Source organism: Aspergillus flavus, chromosome 1 (assembly GCF_009017415.1).
Source record: "Aspergillus flavus chromosome 1, complete sequence".
NCBI classification, from domain to species: Eukaryota; Fungi; Ascomycota; class Eurotiomycetes; order Eurotiales; family Aspergillaceae; genus Aspergillus; species Aspergillus flavus.
In genome coordinates, this window is record NC_092406.1 from 483363 (window position 1) to 498267 (window position 14905).

At 46.9% G+C, this 14905-nt stretch overlaps 3 protein-coding genes across 3 annotated transcripts; 1 reads left to right on the plus strand and 2 right to left on the minus strand.

Moving 5' to 3' along the window:
- Nucleotides 1-5773: 5773 nt before the first annotated feature.
- F9C07_2199130 (uncharacterized protein) lies at nucleotides 5774-6928 on the plus strand (the record flags this gene model as incomplete). The annotated part of the gene is made up of 2 exons (XM_071509443.1): nucleotides 5774-6717; nucleotides 6904-6928. The coding sequence occupies 2 exons, from the start codon at nucleotides 5774-5776 to the stop codon at nucleotides 6926-6928; spliced, it is 969 nt and encodes a 322-aa protein (XP_071365434.1).
- Nucleotides 6929-7820: 892 nt separating this feature from the next.
- Nucleotides 7821-8984, minus strand: F9C07_2278659 (uncharacterized protein). Its single transcript, XM_041284401.2, has 2 exons — nucleotides 8647-8984; nucleotides 7821-8563 (listed from the first exon to the last, which is right to left on the minus strand). The coding sequence occupies exons 1-2, from the start codon at nucleotides 8877-8879 to the stop codon at nucleotides 8035-8037; spliced, it is 762 nt and encodes a 253-aa protein (XP_041141665.1). The 5' UTR covers nucleotides 8880-8984; the 3' UTR covers nucleotides 7821-8034.
- A 2692-nt stretch (nucleotides 8985-11676) lies between these two features.
- On the minus strand, nucleotides 11677-13317 carry F9C07_181 (putative cyclin-dependent protein kinase complex component; the record flags this gene model as incomplete). Its single annotated transcript, XM_041288997.1, has 2 exons — nucleotides 11677-11982; nucleotides 12034-13317. The coding sequence occupies 2 exons, from the start codon at nucleotides 13315-13317 to the stop codon at nucleotides 11677-11679; spliced, it is 1590 nt and encodes a 529-aa protein (XP_041141664.1).
- Between the last annotated feature and the right edge of the window lie 1588 nt (nucleotides 13318-14905).

Below are 14905 nucleotides of genomic sequence, written 5' to 3' on the forward strand. Positions count from 1 at the left end.
CTCCAGGTCCATCCACTTCCTCATGTGTAATCATGTCACTGGCCGAAGGCTCATCTTCTTCTTCGCTTTCCCGTCTGTCAGTCCGTCCGTCTATGGTCACACCGCTGGTTAGGACAATTTGCGACAAGATTTATCTGCATGCGCTTAAGCCCAACTCGCGGAATGCCATGAGGGCCGAAGTGGAGAGAGAACCAGACTTTCTGCCACTGGTACTTACATTACAATCCATCTGTCAACGCGACCAGAACGTCAAGACAAGAGGCGATGACATATTTCCCAGAGGCTGTACCAGGAAACATCCCCCGGACTCCGCAACAAAACATACCAGGGCCAGGCTGACACTGGTGGAGACGTAATTATTTACAATTACCCTTCCACGGGAATGTTGCTAGCGTTTGCGACCTTTCTAGACCACCGTCGTTCCAAGGATCTGGGTTGATGCTCCATGTCCGTGCGTGACTGGCGAGGCTGTTCTCAAACCACGACGCTCTCATTTTCGGTTATGATTTTCTATTATTACGTGCAGAATCGTCAGGCACAACAACTGATCGACACGCCATAGTCCTGTCCGGGTTGATAATCCCATTAACACACTCGCAATCAATTCGATTGACCCGCAGAGACTTCCGATCCTTAGATTACTGCAAAATTCTTCAAAGTTCTCGCTGTCACACATTCAATTTCGTCAAAAAAAATTCGTTTTTTTATATATTTACTTTCCTTCGTGGTGGTTCATTTCAGTCCAGCTATTTGGTCCGGCACTCATATACTTCACACAGCGGCCCAATTGCCCCACATACGAGTAATGCAATACATAACAATCTCGCTAGATGATTTTATTCAAGGGCTACCTTGTATGCACAGCCAGCCAATTCGGCTGTGTCAAGCCCATCGGGGGTTTTCTTAGTTTCAATAGCCACCCGTCGGCCCGCCGGATGTAGCCTCTTTGCATCCGCATGTTTTTCTGGCAGAAACGGTCTCTTCGGCATGCGGATCGCAAGCCCTTTTATGGCCAGGGATAATATGCCATGGTGTGTGTACCAACTTCCATGATGATCCTATAAGGCCATACAGCTCTGGGGGTAAAAATACTATCCATGAGACGCCGTCTGTTGGTCTTCCTCCGAGGGTCGCGCTAGAGTTTTACAAATACCTCATGACTTCCATACATTTCGAGGAAGGTCGAATTTCGCACTGCGCCAAGGCCATCAATACAAACCAAACAAACAACCCCTTCCCCTTAAAGTGGCAAGACAAGAACAACTTAATACAATAATACAGAGTAGAGACCAGCTTCTCAGCAGTATCTCGGATTTCTCGAGTTCAAATAGGGGAGAGCTTGAGGCAACAACCAGTCTTGTGTTTCAGGGACCTGCAACTATTGACCGATAGTTCTTTCAGGTGTTCGAGTTTCTTCGACATGTGAGACTGACCTTGTCTCATGCTAAAACATGGAGAACAGGGGGTTTCTCCATGTCAGATGCAACCTGCGAAACACCACTAGCTATCCCTAGGTAGGGGTTTGTCAATATTCACGCTTAGTGGGACTCTGTTTGGAATGTAAGCATGATAGATATCAAATGATGTACAGCCCCGGGGTTCTCTATAGGCTCCACACAGTATTGAGAACTACGGGGAAACCGAGAAAATCAACGGTCACCAGTACAAACCGCGAACTATGTGGATACTAGAGAGACGCCTCATCTGTGCTGACGAAAGGCTATTGCTTGAAAGGGAATATCGTAGCTGTTGCTCTCTAGGCAATGCTACCGAGTGTCCTAGGTGAGGACTCGCAACCACTTGGTGATTTCTCTAGTTTTCCCCCTTTTCTGTTCTTTTCTTGGTTTTTAACCTTCTCTTGCATTTATTGGGACGTCTATGTTAGTTATTTGTACGTACAAACTCGACTTGGGTGACTTCCTACCCCGTAAAAAGTAGTATGACATGACACATTCCTAACCCCTGACTATATAGAGTGGCATCAAAAAGCAATAATACCCACAACACGCTTCCATCCCTGGTTTCCACAGTGGTTAACCTCACACGAACCACAATATATACCGTCGTAGCCCCGGATCCCAACATTAGTGAAACGCCCGAGGAACCCCAATGCTATGTAGTATTCGACTACCCCGTTTTACTAGTTTCTACGTCCTCTCGAACAAACCCATAATCAATCCACAACAGGCAAACAACACCTACGTAAAGAGTATCAAAGGGAGAAGATAATGAAGGTAAAGATCGTCGAACTGTGGGGAAGGGAGGTGTGAGGTGGAAACCTTATAAGATATAGTTCTTCTCGAATCCAAACCTGAAGGAGATCGTCCTAAAACGGTTGATTTCTAAATACAGCAACAATCATGAGCTTTGGCCATATACAGAGTGGCTTCCTATGGAAAATGGATCTATTCAATATAGTGGATGAGACCCTTGCTATTTAGCAATCTATATGGATCCTGTGAAATAAAACTGACAATAGGAGTCTATGAGTCCTATTACCGGTCCCGCCGTTTTTTATGGGGTGTATTCATGCAAGGGCGTCCTGTGGTACGTACTATTCAAAAGTCCTTTCGACTACGCACTGTCCACCAATCTGAGGAATCTCACGTGAGGTACAGTGTCTATACCACATCCATAGTATCCAGGAGGAATATTTACCAAGGTACTTCTATCACCTATTCTATGGCATCGCAACGGAAATCTATCACGTGAGTAAGAGCAGCGCTCTCTCTTTTTTCACAAACATCCAGTCCTACAAAATTATCATCCACAGCCCTACCTCAACAGGGAGCGTGAGCAGATTTCTGAAGGGGACATGAGGCCAAGTCTGGTTAAAGTGTTCAACCAACGATATATTGGAGCTCTTCAGTAACCTTTAGCAGCGGACGTGGCCGATCCGTTCGGGAGCGACTAAATTCCTGCTGAGAGGTTCCAATTAGAAATAAACGCATCAAAATCACGGACTACAATATTGAAGACCTGGGCCCACTGAGCATACGATTTATCTCATATGACTTCGCGAGCTTGCAACTCGAGGACGTTTACATGATTCCAAAACCGCCGGGTTTGTTCAAGCCTCTTTATGTCAAGAAGCTCGAAAAACGACATCGACCCATCTGTAGGAGAAGAGAATCAACTTTTCAGGGAGTACGAACTAGCTAAGATTGGTACTTTGCACTAACAGACAAATGACAGGGCATATTCGTACATATGCGCAGGCACAGGCAGCCAATCTGACACAGCTGAGAGCCTTATTCAAAGGCTGTTTGTTTTCTGTGACCTTCCTGAAGGTGCAAAGTATTAGTTCTGTGGCTATCTAGCTCCCCGGCAGAAGGTTTGTTTATAACACTTAACATATCTGTGATTCTAGTATTTTTTTTTATTTTTTTTTTTTATTTTTTTTTTTTTTTTTGCCCTTTCCTCCTGGAGTCAGCGTGTAGATAACAACCGCAATGGGGTATAATCAGGGTGTATATCCTCATGTAACTATGCAGCTATATTAGCATACCGTCGGATAGGAGAACTCTATCCTATTCAGGGAGATGCGTGCACTGCTTTCCACCATGCAAAATCATGCGACCAACCTGAACGTTGAAGATGAGGCTAAGCTGGAGGGCTCTTCATGTTAACTGAAGAACGCTCAAACTGAAGAACGCTCAAAGTAACAACTTGAGTTGTCTAAACAAGGTACACTTCCCTGTCTTAACACTTTCCTATGTAGGTCCTCCCCTTGGGCGTTTATTCTATGCTTACATAGACAAGGAGCGAGTTCAACACAACAGTCGAGGCTCTGTGGGCTTTGAGAAGAGGTCAATGGCATCTGTTGTGAGCTATATTTCTCTCAAAGTCGCCGTTTCTTGATTTGGGAATCCACAGGATATCCGACGTGTCTAATGCTTCCATGTATTAACGGGTGAGCGCTAGGTTCGGCTGCAGAATATGGACGGTAGTGTTTTCGGAATGGAAACATGTTACTCACGGGGGGCTGGCCTTCAACAGGAATGAGGCACTCTGTAATGATTCTTCAAACGTTGGCTCCTCGGCTTCAGCCTTAACGCAGGGTCATTTCCAGAGACATAAACTAGAATCAAACCTGGGTCGAGGAAGTATATTCCATTGTCTGATCAGGGCACTCAAACTTGCTGTTTCTATGTTTCGATCATGACACAGACAGTCATAGCTCATTAGGTCATGTCGAGGTACAGGTAAGTCGCAGCTGTGCACTTACAGTCACCTGATGTGTAATTTTTCCCATTTGCAACGTTAAGCTAATCAAAGCTCCAACTACATCTGACGAAGAAAATATAAAATGCGTCAAAACAGGAGCTCACCTTGACTTCGCCGGTATATATAGCTATTAGACTCAAGGGAATGGGGTGTCTTATCTTTTCATAACTTCAGCCGTGACCCCTTTGATCCGGTACCCTTGCTGGAACAGAGTAGATACTATGATTATCTTTCTCGTGTTGATTCTTCTGTGTTCAGTAGTATGACTCGACCACACCAACATAGCCCAGTAATATCCCATGGCGTAGTGATTGTTGATTTGATCTCAAGAATAGTGATTGTCAGTGATCCATCTTCAACATATATATGAACCGGAATATTGCCTACCAACAAAAAGAACTAATTGTATATATCCCAGGCCCTTCCCATCCTGCCCAGCCGAGGCCTGGGGTATGGGGATATACATACCTGATATTGTCTCTGGCCCATCTCTACCACCCAATCTGGGCCAAGTCGATAGTTGTATATGGCCACAATCGAAGGAATCAGTTTGGTAAATGGTCGATGACGATGAGGTGCGAGCTCGTCGGAGACCCCTGCGGACCGTCTTCAGGGCTTTGGATCGGCTCGGCTTGTCGTCTTAGACGCCCCCAAGAGGTAGGGGCGCGGGCAAGGGTTTCAGTGGAGGCGTTCTCTTAATCCTGGTCAGTCTGTTGTGGAGGATGTTAGATCGAGTTCATCATTGGTGGAGTGTAGATAACTATTCCAGAAATTGAGATTATTAGGCAACTTGGAGTGGGGCGCCCACCCAGCATTTGCCTGGTTCCTGCTCTTTGACAGGCTCGGCATCGTGCCTTGTGCACTTTGCCTACCTGTGGCCGGAGTGTGGTTGCTAGCTTACATGGTCAGAGAACAGAAATGGCGATGATGAGATGATTATTGGGGAAAGGAAGGAGAAGACCTAAAAAGGGAAACAGTCACGAGTGTTTCCATGGGGATTACCAAACAGGACATGCTGTCGGTGTATGGCCAGGTACTAATGAATATCAGCCCTACTCGGCATGTTTAGAGCAGTACGACCCCTGGCATGTATGCAAGTGCGGGATCTAACGATATCAGGTCTAGTTGCAGACTGCGCAATATCAATTTGATACTACGGAGTATACTACTATTTCTAGACTGAGTGCTGGATGCACTATAGAAAGAAGTCACCCTCTCAGCACCTTCCTATAGTTCAAGTAAACAAAACCCTGGACAGTAGTTGCCGTTGCAGTTGCAGTTGCCATTCAGTAGCAATGCTCTCTCTCTCCCTCCCCCCAATCCATTTCTCCTCTTCTTTCTCTCCCCCTCTTCTTCTTTTCTTTTCCTCTCCTCAACACCTCATGGTCGTCTGATGCTAGTATCCTGCTATTTGCACTATACGCTTGTCATTCACCTTTGGTGTTTTACTTACGCTTAGCGGCGCTTTTTTTGATCCCCTTATTTCTCTTTTTTTCCGCCTTTCCTCCACTTACCTTTTTTTCCGTTTTTTGACCAGGCTTGACAGATGGCTCGCCTCTGCATCCCTGGATTTCCCTTCCGCCGCGACGACAGGCCCATCACACGGTGGCGGACACCCGCCTTTCTTTCATTCCCTCGAACTGTCCACTACCGTGCCAACCCTCCTGTCTCGCCCCGCTCCTTTTTGCCGGTCTCCTCGAAGCCCGGCGTCCACTCCTTTTCCACCAGCTCGACCTCGTCGACCGGTAACCGTTCCTTTTCTCAGATGAGCCAGGGTTCTCATCTCCCGGTTCGCTCGGTAAGAGCACCATCCACTCCTTCTACTACTGCCCCAGCTCCCACTGGGGTGGTGGATGCGCTAAAGGCCCTTACTTCCCGCCTCGCGGAAAGAAGGGCAGCTCGACAGGCCCGACATCGACCCTGGGCTCAGCCCAGCTCGACCAGTCGCAAACCGTCCCCCGGACACCCGTCGACCGCCCACCGCAAGCCAGCGCCCACCAAGTCCGCCATCCGCAAGCCGACCAAGCCGGTCACCCCAGCGCCAAACATGGCTAACCGTGCTCAAAGAGCGATCGCACAGATCGATCTTGCCCTTGCCAAGCTTGCTTCGGCAAGCCGCAAGGCCAAGCCCGTGAAGCGCGTTCGTTTCGGCGAGACCACTGTGATCCCTGTTTCTCGCTGGATTAACCGGTCCGAACACTCCTTTATCTTTCCGTCCTGGTTCGGTCACCTCCAAGGCTGGAGGGTAGTCGCTCTTTCAGAACCCAACGACGACGGCGAAACCGAGAAGTACATCTCGACATGGGGCTCCGACCAGTTCGACATGCTCCAAACCCACACTCATTCGAGAATCCCTTGTGGCAGAGAGGGGTGCGCTTGGGAAGCTATGAGGCGCATTAAGCGCCAGCGTCCTGGGTGGACTTCTCAAATGCTTATCAAGGGGTTCAACGACTACCGAGAGAAAATGAGGCAGCGTGGAAAGTTTTACTTGTAAGCTTTCTGTCCTAACCCAAGTCTTTCTTTAAATACCTCTTTCTCTCGCCCACGTTCCTTACCCACGTTCCTTACCCTGACATGGCATGTCATTCACTCTTTATTTTTTTTTTCTTTGTTTCCATTGATTGGCTGGCTCTGGTCTTCCCTGAAGACCATCCAGGTGCTGCTAATGGTTTCCAGATGCTGGTGTAATGTCCTGCTGTGATATTGGTGGCGCAATTGCATACACTGATAGGTAAGTACGATGTCTTCCATCTCTGGGGATTAGGGACTGACAGCTTAAGCAGAGGACGTCCGAGGTTTAAGGGTTCCCTACAAACAGGGGTAATGACGCACACCCGTACGCGGGGCTTAAGTCGTACACCTTTGCCAGGAGCACCAGCCACTCCCGACGAACGACGACGACGACGACGACGACGACCGACCAACCGATTGGATGGAGGGCTCCAATCGACGATATAAAGGCTTGGTGATCGGATGAAGAAACGATAAGTACCGCCGTCTTCAATCAGTATTGGCTCTGGCTAACCGTGTGTCTTTTCAGATGTGTCCCGTGTCTTCGGCAAAGACACGGGGGTACATTCAAGAGGACGAACAGCGAAAAGATGAGTACTGCCGTCCTCATTCCGCATTGGGTCTGACTAACCGCTTCTCGCTCTAGGTGTGCCCCGTGTCTGCGCCAAAGAACACGGGGTCGGATGGATAAGGTGGGAAGAGTTGGAATAAGGTGGGAAGAGTTGGATAAGGTGGGCGGAGTGGTAGCGGTGGCCCGTGCTCTATGGAGTAAGTCAGCCCTACCAATCTTAACTTTAACCTTATGGGCTGATGGGATGACACAGCGGATCACCAACAACGGAATGGGAGGTGGATTTGGGGACGGGGAGTTGGAGCTGGGGGTGGTGGGAAGGGTGGATGGGGGGTTTTGACTGTTCAATCTTCGGATTGATCAGGTTTGACTGTTCTATCTTCGGATTGAGCAGGTTTTGACTGTTCAGTGTTCGCATTGAACAGGTGTTTCCTTTGTTTTTCCTTTGTTTTTCCTTTTGTTTCATCTTCTTGTCATATAATACACTCAGACACTTAGGAGCGGGTGGGCGGGCCAATACACGTTTTTGCTTTTTTTTTTTTATTCTCTGCTTACTTTCGTAGCTTTGATCACGTAGGCAAACGAATTGGGAAGGTTTTATATCTATGATCTGATAATAGATTCAGCTAGAGTCAGAAAAACCACCATCTCTTTATACTAGCGAGAACGCAACACATTAAATACTAACACTAAACATGAAACGGTAAAGTAAGAAAAGTAATTATTCAAGCCATCAACGAATTCCATAAATTAGAAGCCTGCTCCCCCTTCAACCCACTATTACTCACTTGCGCCGCCGCCGAATAACACCGATTAATGGCCGCCTGTGGAGCATTGCACGGACTCCGAAGCCGATTACAAACGAAATTCATCAAGGTATTAATAGTCGTTGACGACCCATGCGGAAAATCATCCTGATTATTCGTAATCCACGAATACTCCGTCCGTCCATCGAGTCCATCCGCCCACCGGATAGTCGGATCCGAACATGTCCCGTAGTCAGGTCCATCACCGCTCCCTGCACCGTTTGTCGGACAGGAAGTCACAGTAGTTGTAGCTGTGGTAGTTGCTGTTGTGATAGTCCCAGGATTGGTAACAGTGACAGTGACCGTTTCGGTATCCGTCACTACCTGGCTACTGGTACTAGCGTCGGTAACAGTCGAAGTGAGTATCTCAGTGATAGTTGAAGTCACAGCCGGGCCCTCAGTTGTAATGGTTACTGTGTTTGTGGGACCGGGAACGGTGGTTGTTGGACTATATATGAAATGTGGATGTTAGCCTCAATGAATTTACTAGGCCCCGGCACATTGCTGTACATATACTTCGACTGAACTTACCCAGGAAGTTGCTCGGTTGATATAGCTGTCAGGGTTACCGTCTCTGGAGTGCATGTCTCGCCATTGCTGTCGCCTTTTCCCCAGGTGGAATCATGTCCTCTGGTGTTATCTGGTCCACAGTTCCCATTTCTGCAAAGGGTCCCATCCTCCGATGGAGCCGGATGGCCCACTGTGCCGGGCACGATCTGGAGGAGAAGGGGGAGAGTAAGAAGGACAGTACCCTGGTTGACCATTTTGGTGGACTAGTGGTAAAAGAGCACTAGTGTATAAGGTACATAATAGATATGAGACAAGATATTGCAAGGGTGGGATTTATGGGTACATGAACTAAAGTTAGGGCTTTATATAGTTTACGGAAATGAATGGGGTTGGGTAGGGTTACTTGGGTATATTGCACCATTGATTTCTTAGTTTACAGAGAAGGTGGTACTGCAAGAGGAAGGTGTTATACGCTTTCAGAGTTTACTTCCTGGGATGATTGTTGTGGTATGATTATGATTGTATTCGGTGTAGGGTTTTCCGAATTGGGATTGGGATTTTGGTGACGGGACCTGATGCTGCGGCTTGAATAACCCTATAATCCCTTAAATAGTTCCTGGGAATGTTGGTATCATGGGTAGATTTACTTACTTGGCGAGTGGAATGGTATTATCTTGTATGTCTGGTTCGACAGGCAAAAATTCACCGTTGACAGATGTCCTATACTCCGAATAAGCATTACACTTTCCGGGAGGCGTGAACAGTCTCAAATGTTTAGTCTTCCGGAATAATTAATCTCTGGTTTCGGAATCAATTCCATCGTTGCTGGTTGGGCAAAAACAGGGTTGATATTGAACGGTGCCCCACTTCACATTCCTGAGGTATGTATGACGGTTGCGGACAGTCTATTGTATAGGTGTCACGTCAGTCTGAGCATCCTGGCCGGTGACCTATGTGGAGCCTGAGACGATGGCGGTATATTTGCTGAAGCTGTTGACTTGGATCTGGTATTATCAGCTCAACTTTGAGATATAATAACTTTAAGATATAGAAGTATATATAGCTCTAGATAAGAAGATTCACTGCTTATACTATCTCAGTAAAAGTGTCTAACAATAATTTTCTAAATTAAAACGGTAAAAATATAGTGAATATAGGATGCACATTGAAGCTGTCATTTAATAAGGCAGAACAGAAAGGATGAAGGATGATCCATCGACACCATGTACTACTATTAAAGGGCGGTACATCGCGATCCCTCCTCAACAGGGCTGACGCTTTGGCTTTCCATCCATATCCACCTCGATCTCTCAATTCATTTCTTATATTAAGTGGAGTGTTTCCCATTATTGAATGCATATCGAACCCACGGATACTCGTCTATTCATCTGGGGAAGTTTTACTACGACAAAATGAGGTACTCAAAGAGACAGGTTCTGGACGATACTTGACAGTGCGGCTTGTGCGCAATCAGCAGTAAATGCGCGCTTTCTATCCCTCCACGACTGACTGTTCATCTCTCCAAGGCCTCGCTAACGATCTCGTGCTTAAAGATGATGACTCTCAAGCCCACGAAATCCTCAGAGACTATTCAACCAGTAGCCCTAAAGTCTTAATCAAAGAACCTTGGGGTCAACCGTTGATTAATGGAACTTTGGGGTTGTGATACTGGAGGTATTTCGTGCAGTACAAATACTTGGCCAGTACATGCATCCACACAGGATAGTTATTCTGTCCTATCAACGACAGCTTCGATGCGACATCCCACATTCGCTATATTCTTACCGATTCAATTTTAGAAATTTATTGTGAATTCGATCCTGTTCGCCTCTAGCGTGAATGCATTCATCGAACGCAGTCGCTCAACGAATGAGCGGAGCTGATCAATATAGGTTCGAACTCGTTCGATCGTCGTTTGAATGGCTTCGAGGATCCACTCGAATAGAATTGTATTAGATAGAATACTGAATGAATTGTACAAGAACGCGCTCCCTATCTCTGAGCTGGCGAGCCCTTCGGAAACCTCGCTCGGCCTAATATGGACCCTACGATTGTCTAAATCACTCTATCATGAGATACTGTTACTGGAATGAAATGAGAGGTGAGCCTTCTTGTCTAGGGCTCTGTTTGCTTTTATATCTTAAAGCTGTTACATCTTGAAGCTGGGCTGACCATGTCCAGATTCATGTCAATAGCCTCGGCAAATATACAACCATCTTTTTGGGCTTCACATATCCTATGATATGATTTAATTTAACTAATCGTAAGAGGAAACATGAAACAATGATGTATGACTGTTTAACAAAAATACAGCACTGTATCTCAACACAAAATTAGATATAGTGGTAATTTAATAAATGCTTATTCTTTATCAAAGGTTATTTTTCGGCTGCAATAAGAGGGAAATCCGAACCTAATATACAAGTATTCACCGTCTGTAGGACGTAATTAAACCGTCTTATCAACTACACCGTCAGCTATAGTTCATTGTATGGATAGTACACGCACCGAGCTGGTCTTCTAAGTGACGGCTGTGGAGAAAACTACGTAATTCAAACAGAACCGTTACTCGAAGCTCCCAAGCTTGATTTGGAACAAGGAGATACAGATGCGAAAAGTTGACCAGAGTAGATTATGAAGAAGGCAGACCAAGTTACAAAGAGAAAACGATTCTCACGGCCGTATAACCCAGACAAACAGTAGAACGCCCGAAAACACCGGCCGATGTCAAGATAACATATGCAGAGATAATGGGGTTGTGTACAATAAGTACCGGAAACACAGGATATTCGGGGTCCATGAGAATCAACACGGATAATATACCAACATGCTAGCAGCCAAGAGTCTATAAGTAGAAGAACAGGTTGTGACCCGAAGATGCGCGCACTAAAGGAGATCGGCAGACAAAAGTAGTGAGGGTATGTGACGTCAACCGTCGAGACAATCAATCATTGATACTTAAAGCCACAAATGACATCATCCTATCGAATAAGAGTCGCTAAACCGTGCGTGTAAGAGGGGGGGAGCGTTGAATGTTTCGTCACTCAAGAATTACGGTGGCGTTGGGGTCTGTCGAATTTCCGGCTGATCGGGGCGACGCTTCTCGTAAGACCGCATATACATCGCATCCGATTGAGGATCCGTCTCCGTAGATGAGCCGAACGCACGAGGCACCCCTGTTTGAGATGCTATCTGCTGCTGTTGCTGTTGTTGAGCAACAATCTCCCGTGCATAAAATTCGACAAGCATGGTTCCATATGCTTCCAATTCTTCAACTGGTATTGAGAGTCGAAAATCATTTAGTAGTAAGAATTGAAGCTCGAGGTGGTTCAGCTCAACCAGCGGAAGACCTCCCACCTAAAATAAATTAGCTCCGCAGGAAAGGGATATCAGTAGACAGCAAAATACCTTCGCGTATCGAGAATTAGTATAGAAAACATCGGAAAAGAATTTACTGGCACAGGTCACGCCCGCGATGACCAGCCGGTGAATGTTAAAACTATCGACAACAAAAAATTGGGAAAAGTAGTCGTCTTCCTCCTGGGGGTGCAAAGACGGTGATATAGATGATGGACTTGTCGGGTCCTGTGCTCTCATTCCAGCAGAAGATGGGGGAGTCACCATGGGCGAGCCATGCGCAGGTTTTACTGCCGACTCCTGAGACCCTGGCCGAGAGGCGGAGTCCGGTTGGATGTGTCCCCAGCGCCGCTGGAGACGCTCCAATTGGCCTTTATTCACTAGCTCAGTCATGCGATCAAAGTACACTAATAGGCTTAGGAAGACCTCATAAGTAGTTGGACAGTACTTATGAATGCGAGTCAAATAGCTGAGAATACTGATGCTCGGTACATTCTTGCCATGGAACGCAAGCACACTCGTAGCTTGCGGGCTAAGGCTTGCTGTGCCATCAGGGGGAGGAATGTGTCGATGAATCTGCTCATGGTGTGTGTCATTGGTCGTGGTGATTTTCGTAAGAAGTCCAGCAACCATCTCAATGATATCGGTGACTGGCATAGAGCTAATCTCATACTGGCGCTCCTGGGACCACTGCCCGGGCACTTGATCTCTCTGCGACTGGGCCAAAAATTCTTCGCTGGCAAAGCTCTGGATATGAGACAGATCACGGACTTTGATGCGACTCGGGGAGTTCGCTTCTGAGCCACCCAGCGACCGCAGAGACTGATGTGTCGGCTTCAGCCGAGGTGAAGCGGGAGATGAGTGGCTCTCCCGGTGAGAACCGGTGATCGGCGCTGCTGCAGCCTGGTTGGTACTCACATGTTGGGAGCGATGGAACGCGGGGTAAGTGGAAGAGTCGGCATAAGGCACATGGGTGGAACTCATTGAGGGAGGCTGGGTGTATGTCGATCCCGGCGTGGCTGAAGATTCTCGCGTGGACGGTTGAGAGGGTGTGTGAGATGACCGGTTGATATAGGCAGGCACATCATGCGAAGAGTGGGAGTGCAGACGAGCAGAGGCGGCGGCGGACGTTGATGGCGGGGCTGTGGAGGAAGTGGGGGTGGTATTGGTCGACGTGGACCTGGAACTGCCGGTGTCCAAGTGAGATGATGGGTGAGAAGTTTGATGGGATGAAGGTCGATAGACGGATTCCGAGGGAGTGATGGCGCCTCCCAGCATGGTGTAGGAGCTGTCAATGTGATCCGACCGCGGATGGTTGAGGAGAACTGATCCCATGTCAAGGCGTCTGGGCGACGGCTAAAACAGGCGGTGGTCTATGCTAAAAAGCCAAGGGCCGAGAAGCTGCAGAAGTCAGCGACAGAGCCCGTTGGAGCAGCATACGAGGTGAGGGGTCATTGAGTTCGACAGATCGGATAAGGGTAATCATTCAGAGGGAGGACTCAAGATGAATGAGTTTGATTTAATAGGGAAAAAAGGGAAATGAATAAACAAGGAATGAGAGGCGAAGAAATCAAGTTGTTGTACAGGAGAAAGAAAGGCCGGGTGAGGGATCAGATACACTTAATTGATGGGTCGATTTGATTCTCGAAGAAGAAATGAATTGAGCCTAGATCAATATCAGGTGAGAGAGCGCTTTAGTGAACCCAACCCAGGCTGTCAGCGGGAAGGGAATCACAGCCGATAATCAAAGACAGGCAACTCCATTGCGCTCGATCAATGAGAGAAGGGGGGATGAACTCCGAATTGAATTGAATTAAAGGCAAATTAAAAAGAGCCCCCAAAACAACGGGTGGAGGAGCAACTGGGGAAAGAGAGGAAGGGGGGGCAAGTGGTCGAGGGAGAGTATGCGTGGCGAAAGGAAGAGGTGATCAAGTCCAGAATGAGAGGATCAGAGGTGCAATCGATCAGTGACTTCGAAGGGCCCACCGGGCGAGCAGCACTCTCGACCACAACCACTCATGCAAGTTTTATTTAGTCTTTGAACTTGCTTCAAAATTTAAAAATAACCACTGACCTTTCAGCGTCGTCATTCCTCCTGCAAGGACAGAGAGTATAAAAACATACTCTTTCTTATTTATCCTATTCTTTAAGAATAGTCTCCGATCCTCCAATGTGGTACGCATCACCTGGAATGGAAAGGGTGGAACCTTTATCAGCGGGTGGTTGACCCTTACGACAAAGTCTAAGAGAAAGTAGTCAGAATTCAATTCTAGCCAAAGGGTACTATTACTGACTACTATGTACTACTACATACTTACAACGGCCCGGATCCTGATCGTCGACTGGATAGTCTCCACGCATAGACCAATGACGAGTCTCCGGACGCGCAGGTGTGTGGATGAGCGAAGAACGATTGGCGGTGGCTTTGTGTCATAGTGCTCGACTGCTTGAATTCTATCCCTCCTATTGCTCCAACCCAATTAGTATTGATATCATTTACGGATTGACCCTCTACTCCGGTTTTACCCCCCCGACATTGTTGTTTCCACCGAACCATGTTTTGGGAAAATGCTGCCTTGTTACTTTTTGGATGATGGAAAGATTACTACAACAATCCAGAAAAGAAAATGAAAAGATACCAAAAATTTTTTAAAATTAATTTAAATCGAAATATATATGCAGGGAAGAAGACTCAGCATATATCACTGCAAAATGAACTAATTAAATTCAAAAATGCTACTGTTCACGAGCAAGAGATCACTTATTCTCTCGACTTGATATTGGTAGAGTTGGCTCTCACAGCTGGTATATTAATGCCCTCGCACAGGATCATAATGGTTCCTCTATCATGTTACTCAGATCGGAGGGTTCACAGCTAACCGCAGTCCAATAGAAAGGAAAGTCGACCAGATCATCATTCAAT

Coding starts and splice junctions, on each gene's coding strand:
- F9C07_2278659 (XM_041284401.2), bottom strand. CDS start 8,879: ATGGTCAACCAGGGTACTGTCCTTCTTACTCTCCCCCTTCTCCTCCAG. Junction 8,564..8,646: donor TCAACCGAGCAACTTCCTGG/GTAAGTTCAGTC, acceptor TTTCATATATAG/TCCAACAACCACCGTTCCCG.